Source organism: Cryptotermes secundus, unplaced genomic scaffold (genome assembly GCF_002891405.2).
Source record: "Cryptotermes secundus unplaced genomic scaffold, Csec_1.0 scaffold617, whole genome shotgun sequence".
Lineage (NCBI taxonomy): Eukaryota > Metazoa > Arthropoda > Insecta > Blattodea > Kalotermitidae > Cryptotermes > Cryptotermes secundus.
Genome location: NW_019724592.1, coordinates 462,350 through 486,360, shown reverse-complemented (window position 1 = coordinate 486,360; position 24,011 = coordinate 462,350). Strand labels below are relative to the sequence as shown.

The following is a 24,011-nucleotide window of genomic DNA, read 5'->3' as shown; positions in this document are numbered from 1 at the left end:
ACCAGAATGAAAGACCTTAAACTAAAAGATTTGTCATTTGTTAAACATTCTTGGTCTTACATACTTTTGCATTCCATTTTATCTTTAAATAAGGAAAGTAAATGAAAGTCTTTGGTCTATACTAAATGTGATGTTTCCAGATAGTAACAAGAAACCATCTCAACGATCTACTGACCGTAGTGAGCGCAATGTAAAGTTTGCTGGCGAATCTCGTGAGGAAAGAAATAATAGACGCAATCGTGAGGACAGACCTCCTACCGCACCTGCAGAGTTCAATAGGTTTGTTTGTAGAGGTATCCCCCTACTTAAGCCAATTTCATGTTTACACAATTTCTTATGAAGTACTTTCTCTTATTGAAGTATAAAAAGAAAATAAAATGTGTCCAGAAATGTGGAATTTTTAAGCAGCAGCAGTGATTGATATTAATGTTAATCAAATTACATATTTTGAATAAAAATTGAAGGCAAGAGAAGGAAAGAAGTAACAGAACTTCAAGTTATGTGACCACTCATGGGAATGGAACTCGGCATAAATGGAGGGATACCTGTTTTATACCATTACTGATTTTTGAGGTTCGAAGTTTATGGGTTATTCCATTTGAATAAATTCAACCTTGGTCGTAGGATAAGGTGGTTTCTGTGTTTTTACATGGCACACTTCTGATTTTGAAACTTAGAAACAGGTATTTGAATTTATTCAAGAAGTATTGTCAGCTGTGTAGGAGGCCTTCAGATAGACAAGCAGTTCATCATGCCAGTACCAATTGTTTTGATCCCAGGGCTGTGACTTTGTAATAAAAATTACATTTTCTTTGTAGCTGTTATAAAAATTCTTGTCAGTCTCATCTAAATATAAACTGGGAAGAATTAAGTGGTTCATCTCCTTTTCAGAAGCAGATTAATTGTTGAGGCGTGTCTAGAAAGAAACAGCATAAGGAGCATAACAAGTGGCGTTAGGCATCACATGATCTGAAAGACTGTAAAGGAAACACTGCTACATTTGTGTGAATCATAACAGCTCTTAAGATTATAATGCTTTTTGATGAAAAAAATTAAGAACAATATCAAACTATATTTTTCTGCAACATATTGCAGAAAGCAAAGCGTACATACTGTTGTTTGATTTGAAAATTACAGGAGGATGAATCACAAAGGCTAAGATCGATGGGACATGTAGAGATAGTCGTGAACAGAGCTAGGAAATTGTTTGTACTACCTTTTTGAAAACAATTTTTGTATAATATGTGTGCATGTTGAAATTCAGGACTTCAAATTATTGTTTCCCAAATTATATACACACACACACTTTAATTTTTTAGTATGAAATGTGTCATTTCAGCAGAGAGACTAGGGATCGTGATGGACCTCGACCAGACAGTGATGTTCGCCAAAGAGGGCGTGGCTCGGGACGAGGCCTTGGCCGTGGAGGCCGCAGCAGCAGAGGGAGTGGTCGTGGGTATGACAATCGTGGCAAAAGGGAATATGATCGTCAGTCAGGATCTGATAAAACGTAAGTTGTCTAAATGAGTTTCTTTACTCCGGTAGATATACCATTTGTTCGTAAAAATACTGCAGTCTGGTTTAAAATATTTTGTCAGTGTCATGAAAGAACCAAGCAGAAACCTTGTAGGCAAAGTACTTCATAATATGCAAAATTTATTAACTGGAACAGATCATTTTATGTAGGCTGACACAATCAGCTGTCTCAAATTTGAAGTCTGAACATGATTGTTACAGATATTATCATTGTATAAATATTACAAAGTGAGACAGAAACCAAGCAGGTTGTCCTATTAATAACACATTTATTTTTTATTTTGGAGATGTACATTTCAAATCATTGCTGGGTCAACGTCTGTCCGGACAGGTTTATGTATTTTTCCTCATGGCAAATGGTTATTCAAGGCAAAATTGGGCTCTACATTTTTTTAGAAGACTTGGGAACGAGAAAAAAACTGTTCTGGACAGTTGGTGGCAGCACTGCACTCACTGCCTGACAGGTGGCTGTGCACCCCACTTCTACCCATTAGAGCTAGTACAAGATGATGATCAGCCATGTCACTCCTGTTATAGAACAGAGCTGTATAATCAGATTCCTGCTGGAAGAGAAAGGGAAATCAGAAATTCTCCGTGGGTTAGCTGCACAACATCAGGAACAAACCGTGCAATTTTCAAGTGGTTGTGATCAGTGCATTGTTCTCTGAAAGCCACAAATAAGCCTGGAACCTGCTGCATTCTCACCTTTCTTCAGCATTTGTAAACTGCTATTTTCTTCATAGCATTATCCCTGTAAACTTGCACCTGCATCTCTTTGATTTCCTTTCCGCATTTGCCAAGCTTGACATTCTCATGATGGCACACCAAAACATACTCAGACAATAATAGACGCTACTGAGAAAGAGACTGCCATAGATCAACAACAACACAGCTGTGAAATGTTGATGTGCCAATGTCATCAAACCACGCTGAGGTTACTGTCCGCTGCTGCCGCGGCAAGCACACGGTGGCGAGTTCGCGAACTTCATTGTCTGACCATGTACATGAATTTCATGCCATGTGAATTACATTTTAAAATGGATTTGTTCTAAGTAACTGTAATATTCATATGTGATAACTGTATGCTCTGAGGGGATTCATGTTAATGAATTTGTTTAATGAAAAAATATACAGCTGATTTTGTAATGATATTTCACTATACCTGCTGGCTGGGCATGAGTTAAATTTATGTGGATTTGGAGGCAGTAATGGAATGCAGTAACCAGTATGTCATTTTGTACATTAGGTAGGTGTCTCTGGGAAAATCGAAGTTAACAACTTTTTAGCTCCTTTTAATTGTCAGTTATGTCCATGAGACGTATGTTCACAGTCTCTCCAGTAGCAGATTGAATTTAAGTATCACTACTTTGAAAAACACACATGGAATGGTGTTAGACTTACTGCACTGTCTTCTGTCAATATCATTTTCACATGGCACTTCTTAATTTAATTCGAGTACAGATAATTGTAATCCAAAACAGTCGTCCTAATTACAGTGGCGTGAAGCCGGTTGACAAGCGTGAAGGCGGGGGCGCCCACAACTGGGGTAATCACAGGGATGATATTGAGTGAGTATAGATTTGGAATATGTGATTGCAAGGCTTTGTCAATTAAATTGAAGATTAACATTATTTTAATTTAGCACTTGAAATTCAAGGTTTTCCTTGAATTTGTGTACAAAAAAGTAACTCATTTAGTGTCAGTGTGTAGTTGTGTAAGGTGCTTAGTGCAGTAATATGGTTTGCCAGTACATTTCCTAAGTAGTGCTCCATGCACAGTATTTTTAGCTAAGCAGTAAATGTAAGTACTAGGAATATTGAATATTGAAGTCTTGAATTTTGAGGTTGAATCTAGAAAAAAAATTCTTGATCCTGATTCAGATGTTAAGTTTTCATTCTTGAATGTTATGATCACTATTTTTGCTTTGTATGTTATGGTGGTGTTATCGTGGTGATCAGAGTCATATGTGCCTAAATGGAAGACAGATTTTTATCCATGTAAGTGCTAACAAATCTATAGGTTGCCACCATGAATTTGTATGATAATATATATAAGAAGTTTTAATCCATTCTAAGTGTGTAACGTGACATAGCCCAGGTCACATGAGGGGTCAGTGTTAGTTCCCACTATTGTACTATGTAAGATTAGCAAGGAGGAAAGTGAGGGATACAAAAATGTGTTCCAAAGTATTGTCACGTGTTGGGTGTATAACGCGACAAATAACTTCATGCCGTATTTGATATAGCGAATTTTATTTCACATTCGCATTTACAATCACCCAAATTACAATCTGACAATTACTGCCATCGGCAGTATCACAAATATTACACTGCAAATACCAGAATACAATTGACTGGTTGCTGGCTAACTCGGAACTCTCTCGGAACTAACTCGTAGGTAGCTGCCTTGAGAACTAACTGTGAATAGCCTTTGCTGCTCCTTATGTAGCCTCGTTCCGGGCAACACAGAATACGGCCACGTAATAGGCACCCTTGTTGCCTGGAGCCGCGTTGCTAGCAGTGCTGTCCGGAGTTGTTTACTGCTGCCTAGTAACCGCGGTATCCTGTGGTGACGTCACCGCTGTTGACTTGCGTTGCATAGCTACCAGGATGCGGGGACTCGGCTAACTTCGGCTCCACTCGGCGCGTGAGGTCCGGTGGGGGGGTCCAGCTAGCGCTACACGTAACAGTATGAAGCTGCAAGGTTGCTTGAAGTACCACTAAAATTTCCAAATAAAAGCAGTGATTCATTGATTTACATTGTTAACGACAGGCTGTGCTACCCCAAGTGTTACCCAACGTAAAAATGGTAGGTCATGTCAAGAAAAGAAGTATTAGAATGTGAAAAGGAATAATATGTCAGGTATTGGGTGCCATAGCTGTGGTTCATATTCTAGGTCTCTTGATAGAACATGCAGATCAAACAAGCAAATGTTACATAGGAAGAAAATACTGCATCTCCTGGGGCAAATGTCTAAAGCTAGAAACAACATAAACTGAAACTTGCCATTTCTGTGTGAAAGTTGTGATTTGTGTGTATTCAGGGACAGAATGGAATTAGTTTCATGCAATGTAGCTACCTTACAGTTTCATCAAGGTGGTGATATATACTAATGATATGGAGGAACAGATTGTCTTTAGAGTGAAGGCCTACACTTTGATTGTCAGTAAAATTCCAGCATATTTTGATATGCGAGCCAGTTAAACGATGATGTAGGTGCAGAATCTGCTACCATAAAATTATGCAATGAAAAGATGTTGACCAAGTAAGCAGGCAGCATGAAATTTTCAGTTTGGGCTGCAGATATATAAGTTTTTTTAAGTCGTATTTTGAATAAGTGTGATGTAAGTGGATTTCTCCTGTGAACCAAAATGAATTTTCTATCTGGCTTATATGAATCTCAAATATTAGAACCAAAAACTGTTTTGAAGAGAGTGGTGCAGAAGAGAGTGAAGTCCAAATGCCTATACTGAAAGCACTGGCACTGTAAAGTAAAGCTATCCCCGTACCAGGCCGTGAAGGCCCATAGGGTTGTGAGACATTGAGGGTCCCGCACTATCAAGACAATCGACTCAAAGATGGCGGTAAGGTTGTCAGCCTTACGCGCCGGCCGCAGTTTACTCCCCAAGAAAATTATTTAATTAATTCCTGGTACTCATTTCTGTTAGAGGCTGAGTAAACCCCAGGGCCTAGTGCGGCTGGAAGGATAAGGTAAACTGAAAAAAAATCCACTGACCTCATCGGAATTTGAACTCGCGACTTTCCAGCTTGTAGCATAGCCCCTCAACCACTATGCTACCGCATGCCCCCTGGCATTGTAAACTTCTAATAGGAGAAACAGAGGTGTGATCCTGAGTTTATACGTGGTAAATAGGTGGTTTATGGTACGTGGAAAGGTGGGGAGTGTAATAGCAGAAAGTGTTCCCAGGATTAGTATTATTTTAAGTAATATTTTTTTTCTCCCCAGGGAACTTAACACAAGCCACTCGTCTGAAGATCAGCATGACTGGGCTGCTGATAAACCTGAAGGAGAAAGTCAGCCAACAGTGGAATCTGCTGAAACTAAGTATGTAGTTTATGTTTCATGTTACTACTGCTGATACGTTTTTACTAATGACATGACCTTGGGTTTTCTGAATTTGAGATTTAAAAGGCAAGGGAATGTTTTTGCCATTGACTCCCATTTAAATGCTCCTCGGGCCGTATTGACAGTGTGGTTGTCCTTCCATCGTCAACGTATACAGAGTACATGCATGCGCGTATTTTTTTCTGTGCATCGCATGTTATTATACAGGGCTACTATAAATGATTCATTCGTTTTTAAAACGCTATATTTTCCGAAGTGTTACACATACAAATATGATTGATATATAAAAAGAACCGTAAACTCGCCAAGTTTGTATTGGAACATCAATGTTCGTCGCTACCTAAACAATGAACTTCGGCATCGCTGGATTGGGCGTGTTGGTGAGGATGATGTAGCTCTGTTCACTTGGCCCCCCAGATCACCTGATCTAACGCCTTGTGACTTCTTCCTTTGGGGGTACATTAAGGATTGTGTTTACGTACGCCCACTGCCAAGAACACTAGTAGAGCTGAGGGAATGCATCGATGCTGCAGTGATGACCATTGACAGGATGATGCTACGAAATGTGTGGAACGAGCTCGACTACCGCCTGGACGTGTGTCGTGTGGCCGAAGGGGCACATATAGAACATTTGTAGAGTGTGAAGAAAACTTGGTGAGTTTACGGTTCTTTTTTATATCAATCGTATTTGTACGTGTAATGCTTTGGAAAATATAGCGTTTTAAACACGAATGAATCATTTATAGTAGCCCCGTATAACTCCGTGATTTCAGTCCACAAGTGGACTATACTGACCGAGTGACCGCCGCTTGTCGGTGTAGTGCCAACTTTTGTGGACAGAGGGTGTTGCGTGGTCAGCGCAACGTATCCCCACAGCTGTTAATTTCGGTTTTCTAGACCGGAGCTGTGTTATTATATACATTTCTTTATTATGGTCTGTCACAACACAACAATATAAAGGTCAAGGCTAAACTTAGCTTAGCTACATGTTTTGGCTATTAAAGCCATCATCAGACAAACACATGATTATCATATTCACACACTACTGAACTGCAATTGTGATGGTAAATTTCAATTTATTTTTGTTCATCAGATCTACATATGGCGATAGTGCCTCCAGATATAGAACACGTCAAAGTCCAGGTTACAATAAAATTAATCCAGAGGACTACGTCATAAAGATATTACAACATATTTACAACCATTGTTTCAATAACTATTGATACAATGATTGATACGTTGTTATAATTAAATACAGCATGCATATAACACTTGCATTGCAACTTATTATCATAATAAAATACATATTAACATTGTCAATAATAGAGTAAAAGCATATCTAAAGAATTATAGGTATCCTACAATAAAAGTTTTAAAAATGACTAGTGTTGTTTTATTTTTCTGTAATTTTGTAAAGCTGGATACTTGATAATGCATTATAAAATACATGGTATAAAAGTACAATGAACTATAAACTTATTAAAACGAAAGTTATGTCGTAAAATAAGGTTAATATGCTTCATGTGATATTCTATATCATGAAGTCAGTTGTTGCAATTTTGTTATATTCCTGCAGACTTAATGGTATATTCAGACCTGTATACTCGTACATATAATAAACTGCTTGGAGGCCCATGGTATAGATGTAGTATAGTTCAGACATTTATACCATGGGCTCCTATACCACCATACTCCTATCTTTTGGTTGTAAAGCAGAAGTTGAATTAGGGCATGAGGATTATCATTACTAATGCCTGTTGTTTTGTGAGTTAACACTTTGCGGACCGTGCACCCTTTAAAAGGTTTTTTGCTTTCAAACACGGCAGACCATGCACCTGTTAACAGGTTTTTAAAACATGATAAGTTGCAACATGCTATACATCTCTCTGGCGTCACCCAAGTTGCACGCAGTGGCGTAATAAAACTCTGGAATATTCGCTTACTTGTCAGTAAGTTGATCTCGCTGTTTTCTTAAGCCACTATAAGCGATAATGCTTTGTTGCTCTTCAAGCTGTATGTATCAGCCAGTAGTTATTGTTGGGTATGGACAAGGACAAATTCTTTTCCGATGAGCCAGCTGACCTGCCTTGTGAGATGTGTAGTTATGGTGTTTGAGAGAGCAGCAGTGACAGGGGAGAGCAAAGAATTGTGGCCACAGACAATAAAAGTGACCGCAGCTCCGACGATAATGGGGGTAATAACATTGCGGGGACAGTAAAAAATTTAAAAAATCACAAAAATCTAAACCCTGATTCGAAATTGAAATACAAAGCATTTCTGATGAATGTGGCAAAGCCCTGGGCTACAGACCAGATGGTGGCGGCAGAACCAGAGTCAGACACAGACTTAGTGCGACCATGCCCATCCAATCCCACCCCACGCAAGCCTCATGTGGATCCCACAGGGCGACTCTCGGGTGATATGCGGAAACATACCCTCGTGAAAATTGTGAAGAGTGAACATTCCAAGGGGAAGCATCTTTCTAGGCAATGCCATGTTTCCACAGTTCACAAAAAAAAGGGAGCATGTCTACATTTGCAAGTTCTCTGTAATGCCACTTCACAGAGGGGAATGTTTCCAGGAATATCACACTCTCAAGCACTTCTAGGAGCATTGGAAAGTGTTCTCCAAAAATTTTAGTTCATAAAATTAATTAGGAAATTTTATATTAATTTTTAAAGTGAACAGTGCACAAGTTAGGGTAGTAGGTTTAAAAATGCCAGTCCCCAGGGTGATTTAAATATTTAAATTGTCGGTCCCTGAATTGTTAATATATCCCAAGAGATAAAACTGTCAGCTTAGGATCAATATGTCCATCGTGCACATGATTGATAAACCAGTTACAAAACCTCACTCTTCTTACATAGGCCACAGGTTTACTTTCAGGAACAGCAGTAATTTTGTACAGAGAATATGCAGCACTTTGGTTGCTGTCCACACACTGCCTACAGAAACACCACTTTTTTGTGTTAATCACCACAAAGACTCTTGAGAAGGAGTTTTCTAATCGATGATCAATGTCGTCAAGTTTTTCCTTGGTTAAAACATGATTTCTTTCACAGCTTTCTGTCAAAATACCGTTGATTCAAACTTTCTTCACTAATTTGGAAATTATATCTCCACATGGACATGCTGTGTAGGGAAATGTATGGCAAAATTTTCTCCTGCATGATTGTCATGAGTTTTTTTTTCACATAAAAATGTAAATTAAAACTCTTTGGTCAAAATCGTATGTCACATGAGCCATAAAGACGCAGTACAGAGCACTGTATAAAGAAATTTCTGTACCACTTGATGGTGCACTGACTGACTCATCAGGTGATCACTGAATGAATGACCGTTAGTTTGTTGGGGAATCCTGCTGTGAGTCCTGAGATATACTGACAAGACCCTGGACATCTGAAAAGCCTGCACATTGAACACTTGGTATATGTGCTGAATAAAGACATCATTGGAAGTCGGCGTGTGAGAAAGGTTTGAGAACAGTCAAGACTATTTGACATACATTGGTATTTTTGTGCTTTTTGTGTTGTCTATTGCAACAGAACCTTTATTGGACATAAAATATAGGGACAATAGTGAAACAGGGACAATCCAAAAACTGGTGGCTATGCATGCACTTTAATTGTGTAACTCTATTTTGCTTTGATCTTACCAATTTAAGGTGTAATTATGATTTTGTATAGTGCATTGGTAAAGTTAACCCTAATTCAGGTGAATGAAGGTAATAAATTTGAAGTCACTTTCTATGGCATACCCTTTTATGAAGTTTTCCTTCTTAATAATTTCAATTTTCCAAACACAGCATTTATAATTTTCATTTCTTGCATCCTGTTGTGTTATTATATACAGTTCTTTATTAAGAGTCCATCGCAACACAACAATACAATGGTAAAGGCTAAAATTAGCTCAACTAAATGTTTTGACTATTAAAGCCATCATCAGGCAAACCCATGGTTACCATATTCACACACTACTGAACTGCAATTGCGATGGTGAAGCTGGATACTTTATAATTATTACCGTAACTTTCGTTTTTGTAATAAGTTTATAGTTCATTGTAATTTTATACCATGTATTTTATAATGTAATAATTATCAAGTATCCAGCTTCACCATCGCAATTGCAACTCAGTAGTGTGTCCTTGATGATGGCTTTAATAACAGAAACATGTAGCTAAGCTAATTTTAGCCTTGACCATTGTATTGTGTTGCGACGGACTCTAATAAAGAACTGTATTTTCAAACAGATTTTTTCACTATATCACATCTAACATCTTTTTGATTCAGTCCCTATAACATTGTAAGGAAAGTATTTTGGTTCAGTTTAAATTACATAAAGGTTGAACCAGAAATGATCTAAAATATTTCAAACACTTCCATGGTAAAGGACTCGTTACATGTTTTGCCTCTTGTGGTCCTGAAAAATATTTCATTTTTTTGCAGCTGTGGAATGTTCTTGTTTGTTCAGCAGAACAAGTGTCCAATCCCTCTGTACGTCAGTCTTTGGTCTTCAGTAAAGATGGCTCTAAAGAATTTGAAACAATCCTAAGAGTATGTGAAAGAAGGCATTATCGATTATTGTTATTGTATATTGAAAAGTTTTTAATATTTCAACGCACAGCACAGTTGTGATAAAGAGGATGCTTTTATGGTACCTTTAATTTGCATGTGTAGGGAAACTGATGTAGCTGTTGGTGCTGGTGCTGATACAGCAGAACAGGAGACTGTGCCACCTGTAGAGGAAGAACCTCGTGAGCTAACCTTGGACGAATATAAAGCTCTGAAAGGCAACCGACAGAAACCAACATATAATTTACGTAAAGCAGGTGAAGGTGAGGACCTGACTCAGTGGAAGAAAATGTATGCTTTGAAGAAGAAGGAAGGGGAAGAGGAGGAGGAGGAAGAAGAGGTATTTTTTGATTATGTGGTAGAAATTTACATTGAAAAGTGGTACTGTGATATAGGAAATGAACCATGACAGTGTAGACTTATAAGCAAGAATGATTATGTTATTATGGGGTTTCTCCTTACAGTGTACTATCTTCTTTTCATTTAGTTCAGAATCAGTAAAATGCAAAAGGAAATGAAGTGCTTCCCATATCTAATAAATTCCATCTCCATGCGTCACTCATGGGGACCGTGAGTATATTGCAGTATCAGAGACACAGTCTGTATCTTTATCAGCCCCTGCCGCCCCGGCGTGTTCTCATGGTTGCGGGGTGAAAGTAGCTGTGGAAGGTGCCTCATTTTCAACAATTTTGAACACTACTGATGCACATTTGCAAACACAAGAATAATTTGGTTGGTAAATGTACTGTGTTTACCTGTATTTTCCCATTTGCAGGACCGTAGTTAGTGTTATGTGAATCTGCTAAAAATCGTGCTCACCTATTCAGTATATTGAGCTGTAATGACAGAGAAACTATAACCTGAAGCAACAGCTGTAATTACCCAGCATGAAAACTTCTCAATAGAACGGATCATGTAGCCATGGCCTTGGTAAAGTTTTGAGAGCTTAAGCTCAATCTATGGAAGTGATATGTATTAGGTTGTACTTATGAAATGGTATGTGTGCAGACAGCCCCTGCCTTAATGCTGTCTCTACAATGTAGAGGTATGGTCTGACCCATTGAGAAAATCCCGTTATTTGAGCCCCCATGCTGTAGTCGCTCCTTCCACTAAAAACCGAGCCTATGCGTAGTGGTCACCAAGTGTTACCAGCAAAACACTATTTCAGTTTGTCATGTCTTAATCTTTGTTCTCTTGTTTTAATTTTCTTATCTTCGCTTCTGTAATTTTTATAAAACTTTTATTTAAATGTTATAGCTTTAAATTTCGCTGAAGAATTATTATACATTTACTTTGAATTTAATTTTCAAGATACAATAAAGATCCTTATTCGTTTAAAAAAATGACAATCGATTGCAATTCAGCAGCTCAGACTGGTACGTTGTACAGTTGGGACATGTTACGTCTTTAATAAGCGTAATAAAAGCAAATGTTGATGCAGCAGTATCTTCATTGTTTTGAATACTGATTGTTATTGTGTAGACGGTACGTTCTATACCTTATATAACTTATAAACTGTAATGATGTCTTGGTACACTGGACTGTTCACTGTTATTTCAAAGAAAATTGGGCCCACTATTCGATGACGTGAATATTATACAGTACAATAGGTGGTAGGAGACATGCTGGGAAACCAAGAACAAGATGGATTGATGCGGTGGAAGAAGATGCAAAGAAGTTAATGGGCATAAGGAACTGGAAGAGAGCAGCGCAGGATAGAGAGGAATGGAGGGGCTTGATAAGGGAGGCCAAGGGCTGACATCGGGCTGTTGCGCCATAGAAGAAGAAGATTCGACGTGATACAGCACACTATACTCCAATTTTCTGACAGTGCAAGGGTGTAACTTCTTCATTTTCTGAGCACTTCCATGGGCTGATAGTCTCCTCAGGCTTTTTGAAGAGGAATGCTGCAACATTTTCTCCACGTCAGCCAACTTAGTTAGCCTCAGTCAAAATGGGCGGTCTCCCGGATCTCTTCCTATCTGGAACTGATCCACATTCCCAAAATCGCTTGATTATTCTCGTTATCGTCGAATTGTCAGGAACTGCAGAATCTGGATATTCCCAACGAAACTTGTCTGTGACACGTGCATAAGATTGTCGAAATAACATTCCACAATGAAAACTCGTTCTTGGGAAAACGACATGTCTGCCATGCAATAAACAAAGCTATACTGCAAATGTCATATGACCGATACAAGACAGATGGTGTTTCTACTCGTTAGTACTTCTACAGTACCATCTGGCGGTAGGAGATATATTAACTGCAACACAATTTATAACAACTTTTAGTTTGGTGTGCGTGACTTTTTGATCATCCTGTATATAGAAGACTGCTGTGTGTTTCTGATTTGTTTAACATGACTGTAGCATCACATGACTCATTGCCTTGTAAATAATTATATACCTGGTCACCTAGTGTTTCTTCATGTCTCTACAGTGTGAGTTAGGATTTGTCCTGCATTTAATAATCCTGCTGACTGTGACATTCTTGCTGTTACTCATTTTTTCACACCAGAAACATGAATGTTGGATCGGAAGTTTTCCTTGACCTCTGTTGCCAGGAGGTCTGCATTGAATTGAGCTGCATTGACTGTTCTGGCATCTGTCAGAAAGTGAACGTGGATAACCCCCTGCCAGTCCCAGAAGAACGTTGCCATCACTTTTCCTGGCGAACGGCTCCTCTGCGCTCTTGGGTTTGGGAGAACGGGTATGCCGCCACTCGCGTGATGACTCCTGGGACTCGGGAATGAAGTAGTACACCCATGTTTCATCGGTGGTCACTATAGACTTCAAAAGTGCATGACTTTCATCTTCAAACTGCTGTAGGAGACGACTGGCAGCTTGCATGCGCACCATTTTCTTCACATCCGTCAAAGTGCGTGGTACCCACCGTGCATTTGCCTTGTGATAGTGCAGGTGGTATTTCACGATGTCTTCTACACTACCAACACCAGTGGACAGCATTGCTCCAAGTTCATTGATAGTGATGCGTCTATTCTCACAAATAAGTGCATCTACACAATCAATGTTTGGCTTGGTGACGGATGTTGGCGGCCGACGATCATGCGGTTCATTCTCCACGCAGTCTCTGCCCTCTCTGAAGCACTTACATCACTCAGACACACGGGTCCTTGAGAGAGACACTTCCCCATACTGTAGTTCGTGTCTGTGGTGAATTTCAGCAGACGACATTTTCTCCAATGAGGAATTTGATCACAGTGCATTGTTCCACGCTCCACGGTACCTTCTGTTCGCTCATCACTCTAGCAACTCCCAGACAGGACTGAACAGGAGGGAGGGTGGAGGTTGTGGCTTCACTCTCAAGGTCGCACAGCTGCTGCACAGTTTACACACAAATCAGTCCCTGTCATATTTGAACCACCTTGTATTACTGCAATCTTATCTGCTTATTTGTGCCATATTTAACAACTTATGTTAGTAATTCAGAATTGAAGTGCCAAGTGATTGGGTGATAACAAATAATAAATTGGAGAGGGCACAGCAGGAAATGGTCATGACCTAATTGAGGTACTCTCCTGGGATTTGCCTGGAAGCACTGAGGAAGTCTAGGATAACTACAGCATAGTATGCAGCCTGGCTGAGATATCAAACCAGACATCTGAATACAAATTATCATTGCTTCTTGAGTAAATTTGCTGGGTCAGGTTGTGCAGCATACTAGTGAATTTAATTTTCTAGCTAACAGCATCTTCATACGCTATGAATATCCCTGTATGTGAGCCATCTTGAGACAGTTGTGTACAGATTTTACCTGTTGTTGAAATTGCAAATTGAGAATGTGATGTTATTTGGTGGAAAAATGGTTTTGTATAGAAATGTTCTGATAGAACTAACTACTCCTTGGAGATGTCAGACTATTCCATGCCTACTCTTGCTGGTGTAGGTGTAGGTGTAGTATATTTGCAGTGTCACATTTGAAGTTTTCTTGGTGGTGAAGATTATCATGGTAGTCTTCAGGGTTCTCAAACCATGTAATCTGATAGATTTTACAAAAAAGATTGCCACGCATGGCATATGAATTCGCTGTTGACTTGGATAGTGTCTGAGGTGAGCGACCTCTTCCCAAATGGCTATATCATGTCTCTGAAACTTTCTGAATTTTGTTCATCGCATGTGCTAATAGTTTTATCATTGGCAGACAGTAGGCTTATGCTCATCTTGTCTTCAACAAAAGAATGTGTATTATTGATACCCATCAAAGAAGATAAGACCAACGTCAGGGATTTGCTTGTATTTAAATGTAGCTGCAAGGCCAGGCAGGATGCGTTTAACCTGTTCACATGGAGTACATTGCACCCACTGTATGCCTTTTTAGTTGTTATATACAACTGTGGAGTGCTGGCATGCAGATGACTGCTCATGATTTGTCCTTCCATCTCACGAATGGTGTTTGGACAAGTGGTGTTTGGATTATGTTTGCCTGTACTTCAAGATTAAGGTTTAGTCTACTGTACAGTGTATGTGTCAACTGGATTTATTGATTTATGTGGAAATTTCAGTTGTAAATCAGCGTTTTTTTTTATTATTATTATTTTGTTGTTAGTGGGGTGGGACTAAGTCCCTTGTACTGCGACCACTTCTGGCCTATTGTACCAGCACCAGATGATAGGTGAGGGTGATTGCGGAGCAATTGGTGAAATGAAGACTGGCAGGGGAAACCGAAGTACTCGGAGAAAACCTGCCCCAGTGCCACTTTGTCCACCACAAATCCCAGATGGCCAGACCCAGGATTGAACCCGGGCCGCCGCGGTGGGAAGCCAGCGACTAACCGCTTGAGCTCTGGCGCAGCCTAAAGGAGCGGTTAGCAAACATTTTGTCAGGTAGCAGTATGTACAATGTGAACGTTGTTGTTTTGAAGAGCATTTTTTTCTCATTAAGCCAGTATGTTTGGTTGTCATGATGAAATAACAGTTATTACTAATTTAGGGGCCAGTGTTATTCTGGCATGTCTGAATTTAATCCCCAATTGAAAACTCCTCCCACACCATGTCAGGATAAGTGCTTCAGTGTTGAACTTCACATGTTAACATTAGTTCACTTTGGGAAATGTAAATGTTAAATACTTGTTTCTGTGAACACTTCCCATTTATGATCACTGCTAATTTGATTTGATTGCTTTATAGGAGTATGATGTATCAGATTATCCTCAGCGTGTTGGAAGACAGAAACATTTGTTGGATATTGATATACACTTTGCTGACTCTCGTCGTGGAACACGCGGACGTGGTCGTGGTGGACCTCGTGGAGGTGGCCGTGGTGGTCCACGCGGTCCTGGTGGTCCTCCACGTAATAGTGCTCCTGGTTCTCGAATGGGTGGTTCTGGTGATGCTAGAGGCCCTGGAGTAAGTAGAATTTAAGTCCTGGATTTCTTATGTAAATTGAAGAGCATCACTCTTATATTCCACTTGAAATATGTTCCACTTAACAAGTTGTGTTATTTTGCAAGTACCTAACATTTTAGTAGAAAGAAGCTATTCAGCTGCATTATTGAGCTGTTAGTCAAACAAGCACTGGAGGAAATACATTAAATCCTTGTTAATTTGAAGTGCTAGAAATCTGAGAATATGAGCTTTTGAGATATATAATTTGTAATTATCAAATTTTGACTTCTGACTTTTGTGTGGGGTATTTAGTTGAAATAATGATATAAGAGTGTTATGTAAACACTGATTTTTTTTTTAGTAAAATGTGTGACCACATTTTTCTATTACAGATATATTGTGTACGACATGCATGAATTACATCCTATGCATGATAAACCTTACCATTGTTAGGTTGTTTTCCAAAATGAATGTTAATTGAATTTTGCATAAAAAAAGTATTTAGTAGGTTATTGACCGGAATTCTTTAATAGCATCCTTTGCTTTCATAATCTGTGATCTGCATCAGTTGAATTAGTTACAAAGGCGACACTCACTGTGTTATAAAACATCTTTACATCTAGGAATGCATTAGAAGTGGCTTTATCTGCACCCGTTCCCATTCACCCACTGATTCACTGTGTGGTTGAAGTCAGACATTGTGACTTCCCCCCCTCCTGAAAACATTCGTGTTTGCATGAAGTTCTGCACCTGTATAAGTCTTCACAGGTTCTTGGGAAATGCAGATAACGTTGGGAGTTTTACGTAGATCCTGTCATCCAAGTCTAACATTGCTGTATTACATGATTAGAAATAAAAGACAAGGTTAAGAGGGATCAAACTATATGTGAACATTAGTTTTTGAAACATGTTATACCATTTGCAGAGATAATTGTATTTGTTACATTTATATTTCTGTTTTTAATTTTTTAAAGAAGATAATCAGTGTAGGTCATGAATAGTTTCCAAATTTAAGATTATTGCTGGCTTGGTATTAGTAATTCACAATATCGTCAAGTTTAAGGCCATAGATAGTTTAGGCTGTTAACATGTTATGTTGTAATTCAGGAGATCCAAATTCAATTGGGATTATCCATGTTTATGTGATTGACAAAGTTGTGGTTTGGGGGAAAGTTTTTTCCTGGACTACTTTGGCATTCCTGTGCCAGTGATTATGTCTAGGGTGCTGAAATTATAATGGATCTTGAATTTAGTTGTCCTGAACATTGATCACTTGAACTTTTTAAGGGCAGTACTGTAACAAAATTGATTCAGGAAGGCATGTAACCGAGAGATCTGTAGAACGATTTCAAGTAATCTTTGCAGTTTTCATTGGGTTGGTCTGTTGGCTTGTACTTCTATTAGTCATAGATGATTTTGTATTTATTAGCGTAATTTATTCATTTTTTGTTAAAAACGTTGTGCCTGAAAGTTGAGTATAAGATATGTGAATACTGCTTTTAGGGTATAATTTTATATGCTAGATTGAGGCAGTTAACAGTTGAATGTAATGCAGCATCGTTGTATTGGTATTCATGGCCGTGGAGCCAACGGGAACTCTTGCCAACACATTATTTCCATTGCAAATCCAGTTATGCATGGATGCGTCTTGGCAGCACACATTGTATATTTGCAATTAATGGCCTCCACGTTATTCCCTGAAGAAGCATTGAGTTGAAAGATCCCATTTGCACTGATTCATAATATGTAGCACATCCACAAAGTAAGTTTCCCACTCGTCCCACAGCTAGCAAACCTTATATTGCGCGAAGCGACTGCGCGTATGTGATAGAGCAATGACGTAGCATGGCGCATGCACTAATGGAATTTCCCATGTTCCCACAGTAGCATTGTTGCAGCTGTTGAAGATGGAGGCTCTTATTCCAGCTCCCACCGACTGTGAAGTGCAGTCAGTGATAAAGCTTTTGAATGCACAGAGCATAGCGCCGATCGAAATTCATCGCCAGCTGTGCTGGGTCTATGGGCCTAACGTCATGAGCAAGCAGATGGTGCGTTGCTGGTGCAGACAGTTTTCAGCAGGTCGACAAAGTGTGCATGATGAGAAGCGCAGTGGGCGGCCATCCATCATTACCGACGACCTGGTGGAGCTTGTGGGGGAACGCATTATGGAGAGTCGTCACTTCACAATTGCAGAACTCAGCAGTCATGTCCCTCAGATTTCCCGCTCCTTGTTGCACGAAATTGTCACGGAGCATCTGTTGTCCAGGAAATTGTGTGCCAGGTGGGTGCCGAAGCAGCTGACACCAGAACACAAAACAAAGCGCATGGAGTCAGCATTGACCTTTCTGCAGCGGTACCATGATGACGGCGACGAGTTTCTGGACCGGATCATCACAGGTGATGAAACATGGATTGCACACATTACCCCAGAAACCAAGCAGCAGTCAATGCATTGGCATCACAGTGGGTCTCCCTGTAAGACAAAATTCAAGCAGATGTCGGCGCGGAAAGTGATGTGCACGGTATTCTGGGACAGACGGGGCATTCTCCACGTTGACTTCCTGACCAGAGGTGAGATGGTGAATGCTGAGAGTTACTGTGAAACACTGCAGAAATCGCGACAGGCCATTCAGAACAAGCGGCGCGGGATGCTTAGTGCCGGTATTGTCTTCTGCACGATAACGCTAGGCCGCACACGGCTCGATGGACAGCAAGTCTCCTGCAGGAGTTCAGCTGGGAGGTGTTTAATCATCCACCCTACACCCCGGACCTCGCTCCCAGTGATTTCCATCTTTTCCTACACCTCAAGAAATTCCTGTCCGGTGAGCGTCAGCATTTTGAGAATGACAGAGAAGCGGAGATGGTTGTCACACAGTGGTTCCAATCTCAGGCGACAGACTTCTACAACACAGGTATTCAAAAGTTGGTCCCACGGTATGACAGATGTCTCAGTTCCGGTGGTGATTATGTTGAAAAACAGCTGAACACTTGATGTATCTGTTGCAATAAATATTTCCATGAAATTGTGTTTTGTTTCTGTAAACGGCCCCAGGGAAACTTACTTTGTGGACGAGCCTCGTATTGTTGGAAAAACGGATTACACTTGAGTACAGTGTGGCAACACAGTATGGATTTATGTGCCTGCAAACTTCACTGCACAGTTCCTTTATGATCATTCAGATGAAAATGCCCCTTGATAAATATTTGACTGTTGCACCTTCTTTATGGTAGAGTTCCCTATAGCACACTACCATAATGCATAAACTTTAATAATATTTTCTGTGAAAATTGTGAATTACTTAGAAAAGTATCAAGGTTATATTTCTTGGCAGTAAATTGTGTGAGTAAATACAGTCTGCTGAAATGTGAATTTGCTGTTCTAATGTAAGGTTCACTAAAAAGAAATGCTTATGTGTTTCATTAATTTGAATTATAAACAAGAGGTGCATTAATGATTGTGTACTATAACATACTAGGAATTTAGTTTATAATATCTGAAGAAGTGAAATTTGAATGCAGAAATTGTACATTTTGTGCAAATAGTAGGAATTTTGAATGATATCTTCAAACCATGTAGGCATACAAGAATAGGGATATATAAGATGCTAGACAGCATCTTCTGCTAATTAATTATGGGCATTAAAGTGAAAGTGACAAAACAAGATAGATATCAGTTAAAATGTGTTTCATGAGGAGGTCTGCAGGATATGTTCTTTTGATCCATAATAGAAACTAAATGAGAGAACTGGAAACACCACAAATAACAGACTTTGTAGTACAATACAGAAGAAATTGGAAAGAACACAATAGGAATAATTGCGACTAAATTTCGGAAGAAATTATTCTATATTTCAGCATCCTTTTGCAGTTCACATTAGCGTCCATTTGTCTATAATCCGTCCAAATTGCAACACTTTTTATTTTACACTTCAATACACACACTAACACGACATGTTTCAGCCTCAAGTGTTTTTTTAACAGATATTCGATTAAGATTGTGTCAGTTGTCAAAACTGCTACACTGTTTCGATTCATTTAAAAAAAACGCCGTAGTCTTCTTTTTAATTAAAATGAGATAAAATTCTTTTATAATTTGTTACTTATTGTTTTACTTCACTCAGGGTGTCGTCATTTCCGTAAAATATAAGAAGTTTTCCTTGGCAGCTTGTTCCTCACGTTAGTTATTTTCTCCTGGTTTGTGTTTCCTCTTCAAGTGTGGTGTTGTCTTTACTAGTCTTTTTTTTTTCTTGGCTGCTACATTGTTTATTGATAATTTCATAATCGTGTATTTTGGTACAGGTCTTTTTTTCAAACAGGTTTTGTTAAAATTTATGTTCGTGTTACAGTGTAACAGTTTTCGTTTACAATTCCTATAGTTATATATGCCTTTAGTATGACTATTATTTATGATTCTGTATTTCAGCATCCTGTTGCAATTGTTCACATTAGCGTCCATTTGTCTATAATCCGTCCACTACATGTAGTGTTAGAGTGTGTATTGAAGTGTAAAATAAAAAGTGTTGCAATTTGGATGGATTATAGACAAATGGATGCTAAAATTCAGAAGAAATCTTTTTAGATACTGGCCAAAAGGAAATTGATGTTAGTAAGGACCTCAGAAATAATGAATAGTCTCTTTTGTTACATCTGCAAGAGTTGCCTTAATACGTGAAATAGTTGTTGTTGTTGTTGTAGTTGTAGTTGTAGTTGTTGGGGTATTCGGTAGTGTAGTTGGTTGAGGCACTATGCAACAAGCTAGAAGATCGTGGGTTTGAGTCCCAAGGAGGTGGGTTTTCTTTTTCACTTCACTTAATCCTTCCAGCCGCACGATGGCCTTGGGGTCGACTCAGCCTCTTAACAGAAATGAGTACTAGGAATATTCCTGGAGATAAAGGGCGGCTGGCGGGTAAGGCTAACCTTTCTGTCAACTGTGAGCTGATTGTCTGGAGAAAATGTGGAAGCCTAGACATCTCACAACCGAATGGGCCTTCACAGCCTGTTACAGGGATAGCTTTAGCTTGTTGTTGTTGTTGTTGTTGTTGTTACCGTTACCACCACCACCATCATCACCACCTATTACCTTGATATATATTTGTTTCAGTCTCGTGATCGTGGTGATCGGTTTGATAAGGAACGAGGTGATAGGTCAGAACGTGATTCGTACCAGCCTCGTGGACCAAAGCAGAGTGCACCAAAAATGGATGATGAGCATGACTTCCCATCTCTTGGCTAAGTGATCACAAGATCATTGTTGATGTTGTAAACCTCAGTACCCCTTCTGAGCTCCTTTAATACTTACGATTGGAGAATATTTTCCTTTGTACAGCTTTTGGAAATGGGTCTTCCAAAATGTGTAGGAACAAAATTTTCAGTCATAACAAGGGAGGAAGTTTTGTTCACTGTTGCGTGGGTAAGGTGACTGTAAAGGTAGGTGTGGCCACGAGTTGTCAACTTAAGGTGCTTCAAAGACTTCCACACTCCTTACCCTAGTCAGTCACGATATGAGGAATTTTTTTTGTTGAATGTGGTTGAAGTCCACTCCCCCATACTTTGGTAAAGTGCTAAAAGTGCTCTAAATTAGCTGGGTTGTCTCTGTTGAGGTACACATTTTGGTAAACATTTTGTGTATCTTTGCGAGATCCTTGTCCTACACTTAGGAGTGCATTATTGGAGGATTTTCATTTTTACAGATTACATCTTCCATGTTGTTAATTTCCATCAAAATTTTGCGATATTTATGCTGCGTTGATAGGGTATGTACAGTTGTATATACTGCTGGTGTTGGCAGGTGGCCGCTACCCATTCAGCCAGTGACGATGAAAGAAGTAGGTAAACTGTAAAAGTACCACATAGTATATTTATACTTACTAAATATAAATCTATTGAATTTGAAGTGCTTGTATCATTAATGATGGAGGTCCTCGGAGTGAAGTGATAATTAGGTACTAGGATCTCATTTTACAATTTTGTATGTTATAGATATCAACTGATTGTTAATCCTAAAAAGCAAAATCATGCATTTAGTTCTGTTTTATTCATTGACGCATGTCTGGGCAGGTTATACTGGACTCCTGACCTGGGGAACCATAATCACATTGTCATACTGATCAGGAGCTCAAGGTAGCCAAATGAAAGACTCTTATTCAGCATAATGATTTATATTACAGCATAATTGAAGACTCACAATTCTTCATTCTTCACTGTAGTACTGAGAAAGTCAGTGCTTAGTTGTATGCGATATATACAAGTGAAGTTTATGAACTCCATAATTGAATGGTCACATGTATGAAATGACATATATACACGAGTGATACTGAGTTTAGAAGGATTTGAAATGTCAACATGTGGCATTGTTGGGCAGTGCTTAGTGGACAAGGAAGATTATTTTGTGTTGATCGCTTCAGACACGTAACCAGGTTTCATGATGTGTGTAATTCATTTGTTTTTGTAACAGGTATGTGCATTTATAAGTGCTGTTGAATATAAAGTAAATTTAATCCATATCTGAAGTTGTAAATAATGAGCTTTAGTTGATTTTTATTTTGAGCACTGTCATTGCCATCATGTGAATAAGGCTTTGTTTTTCCCTATGAACAGTAGCATAAGAAGGAACTTTAGCTGTTACATTTACACATACAAGGGTGAGGCTATTACACTTTTTAACTCGTTATAGTAGGAAAATAAATTCGAATGAAATTTGTATTCTGTTGTGCACCGAATCCCGTGATTATTTATGTATAATATAGACTTGGAGTTGTTTTCTTGTGCACTAAATGAGTCTTATATTTTACCCTCTTTCCTTCCTCTCAAATTAATACTAAATGTTACTGGATGAAAGTCATAATTTTATCCTTGAAGTGTATAGATACTGCAATTTTGATGGTGCCTTAAAGTACAATTGCTTTAGAGTTCCGTTCATCTGTTGTGCTTCCTCTATGCTAGGATTAAATATTTTGTGGTTATAATGTTGTTTAGTTTGAATGCATATGTAACATTTAGCGTCTGTGGGTAACAGCTGTGAGGAAGCATGCATGGGTCCACCAGTCCATGTCCCAATGTTTACATATAGAATCCTTATTCCTGGATGACAAGGATAATAGAAAATCTTTTCACAGGAACATTGCATTATAAATGCAAAGAAAGTATTCACTTTCTGTCCATGAATCAGTATTTAGCATGCGTAGCCGAAGGACGGGTATAATTGCAGATGTTTTGAAATTGAAATCAGTTTGTGGAAGTCATTAGTAACGGCATGTAGCTTGAAAAACATTGAATCCTCACCGATTAGAGTGAATACCATTGTGGCACCACAGTACCAGCTTAGTCTTATGGTTACATCTATTGGTGTATTTTTCCTAATACTAAGGGTCTTGTCTTTTTTTAAGAATGACAATTAAATAAACAGTTTGAATGGAAGTCCTCTTGAAAATATATTATGCTTAGCACTTCCTGTTAGCCATACTGAAGCCTCATATATTTGAATATTTTATGTACAGTTTTTAGGGAAATGCGTTTATACAAGTATTATGTTTTTGGATATTATCCATCATCTTGTCTCTTTTTTAAAGAACCATCCTCTTTTACGTTTCGAAGACTGGATTCTGTCCCCGTCCTCAGGTAAANTTTCGGAGACTGGATTCTGTCCCCGTCCTCAGGTAAAACCTACTCGATTGGGTCCAGTAGATAGAGCCAGCCCCTATCTCCGGATGATATTTATGATATTTGTATTAGTATCATTGAGGACTTTCAGTGAATCATATACTCAGATGTTGTGATGGAAGGTGGTAAGTTTACTTCGCAATCTTAATTTGGTTGCATTAAAGTACGTCTTATAGTCGTGAAGTTTAGTACCCAAGTGTTTACTTTTTTGTATCAAGTTCTTCTTGTAAACAGTTTTTTGTATATTTTTTCTTCTAAAGGACTATTTTTTTTTTTTTTTTCAATTTTTTGGTGGAAATGTATTTGATATTGCCATGACTATCAAACAAAAAGTCACCATCTTCACAGACAAGTGTAATTATTTCTAGCTTCTGTAATAGTGTCTGGGAAGAGGCATCTATGTGTAAAAGAAATCATATTGTGAGAAAATGGGAGAAGAGATAAAATGCCATTGTTATGCAAAGAAGTGCAAATGAAGGGACCAGTTTGGACTGCAATGAGTGCAGAAGTTCCTGTTTCCATTAGAGAAATCCTGTTGTGTCCCTGGAATTGTAGAGTACCCAGTTTTCATTGCTGCCTGCTATACAGTGCCTTAAACCATCGAGGAAACTACGGGAGTTGTGTGAGTCGGATACAACATTTCTCACAGATTGCTCCTGTAACTGCCGATAGCGGAATGAGTCATCAGCACTGATAAACGCCTGCACTCTTGCTAGTGTAAAGTGGGATTGTTTCTCTGCGACTACTGTGCCCTTCCCCGATAGCGAGAGTGCAATCGTGTCGCTGATTCCCCCACATCAATTTCTGTACATG

General features: G+C 38.9%; 1 protein-coding gene across 3 annotated transcripts in view; it reads left to right on the top strand.

Moving 5' to 3' along the window:
* LOC111862376 (plasminogen activator inhibitor 1 RNA-binding protein) overlaps positions 1 to 22,313 on the top strand; it is a 34,252-nt gene extending 11,939 nt beyond the window's left edge. Inside the window, exons 3-9 of one of the 3 annotated variants that reach the window (XM_023847702.2) lie at positions 141 to 279; positions 1,343 to 1,510; positions 3,018 to 3,104; positions 5,504 to 5,602; positions 10,300 to 10,534; positions 15,342 to 15,560; positions 20,641 to 22,313. In XM_023847702.2, coding sequence (XP_023703470.1) covers positions 141 to 279; positions 1,343 to 1,510; positions 3,018 to 3,104; positions 5,504 to 5,602; positions 10,300 to 10,534; positions 15,342 to 15,560; positions 20,641 to 20,772 — 1,079 coding nt within the window. In that variant the 3' untranslated portion in view covers positions 20,773 to 22,313. Of the gene's footprint in view, positions 1 to 140; positions 280 to 1,339; positions 1,511 to 3,017; positions 3,105 to 5,503; positions 5,603 to 10,299; positions 10,535 to 15,341; positions 15,561 to 20,640 lie in introns of all 3 variants that reach the window. The other 2 variants (XM_023847704.2, XM_023847701.2) reach the window with 2 other exon arrangements.
* The last annotated feature ends 1,698 nt before the right edge of the window (positions 22,314 to 24,011 follow it).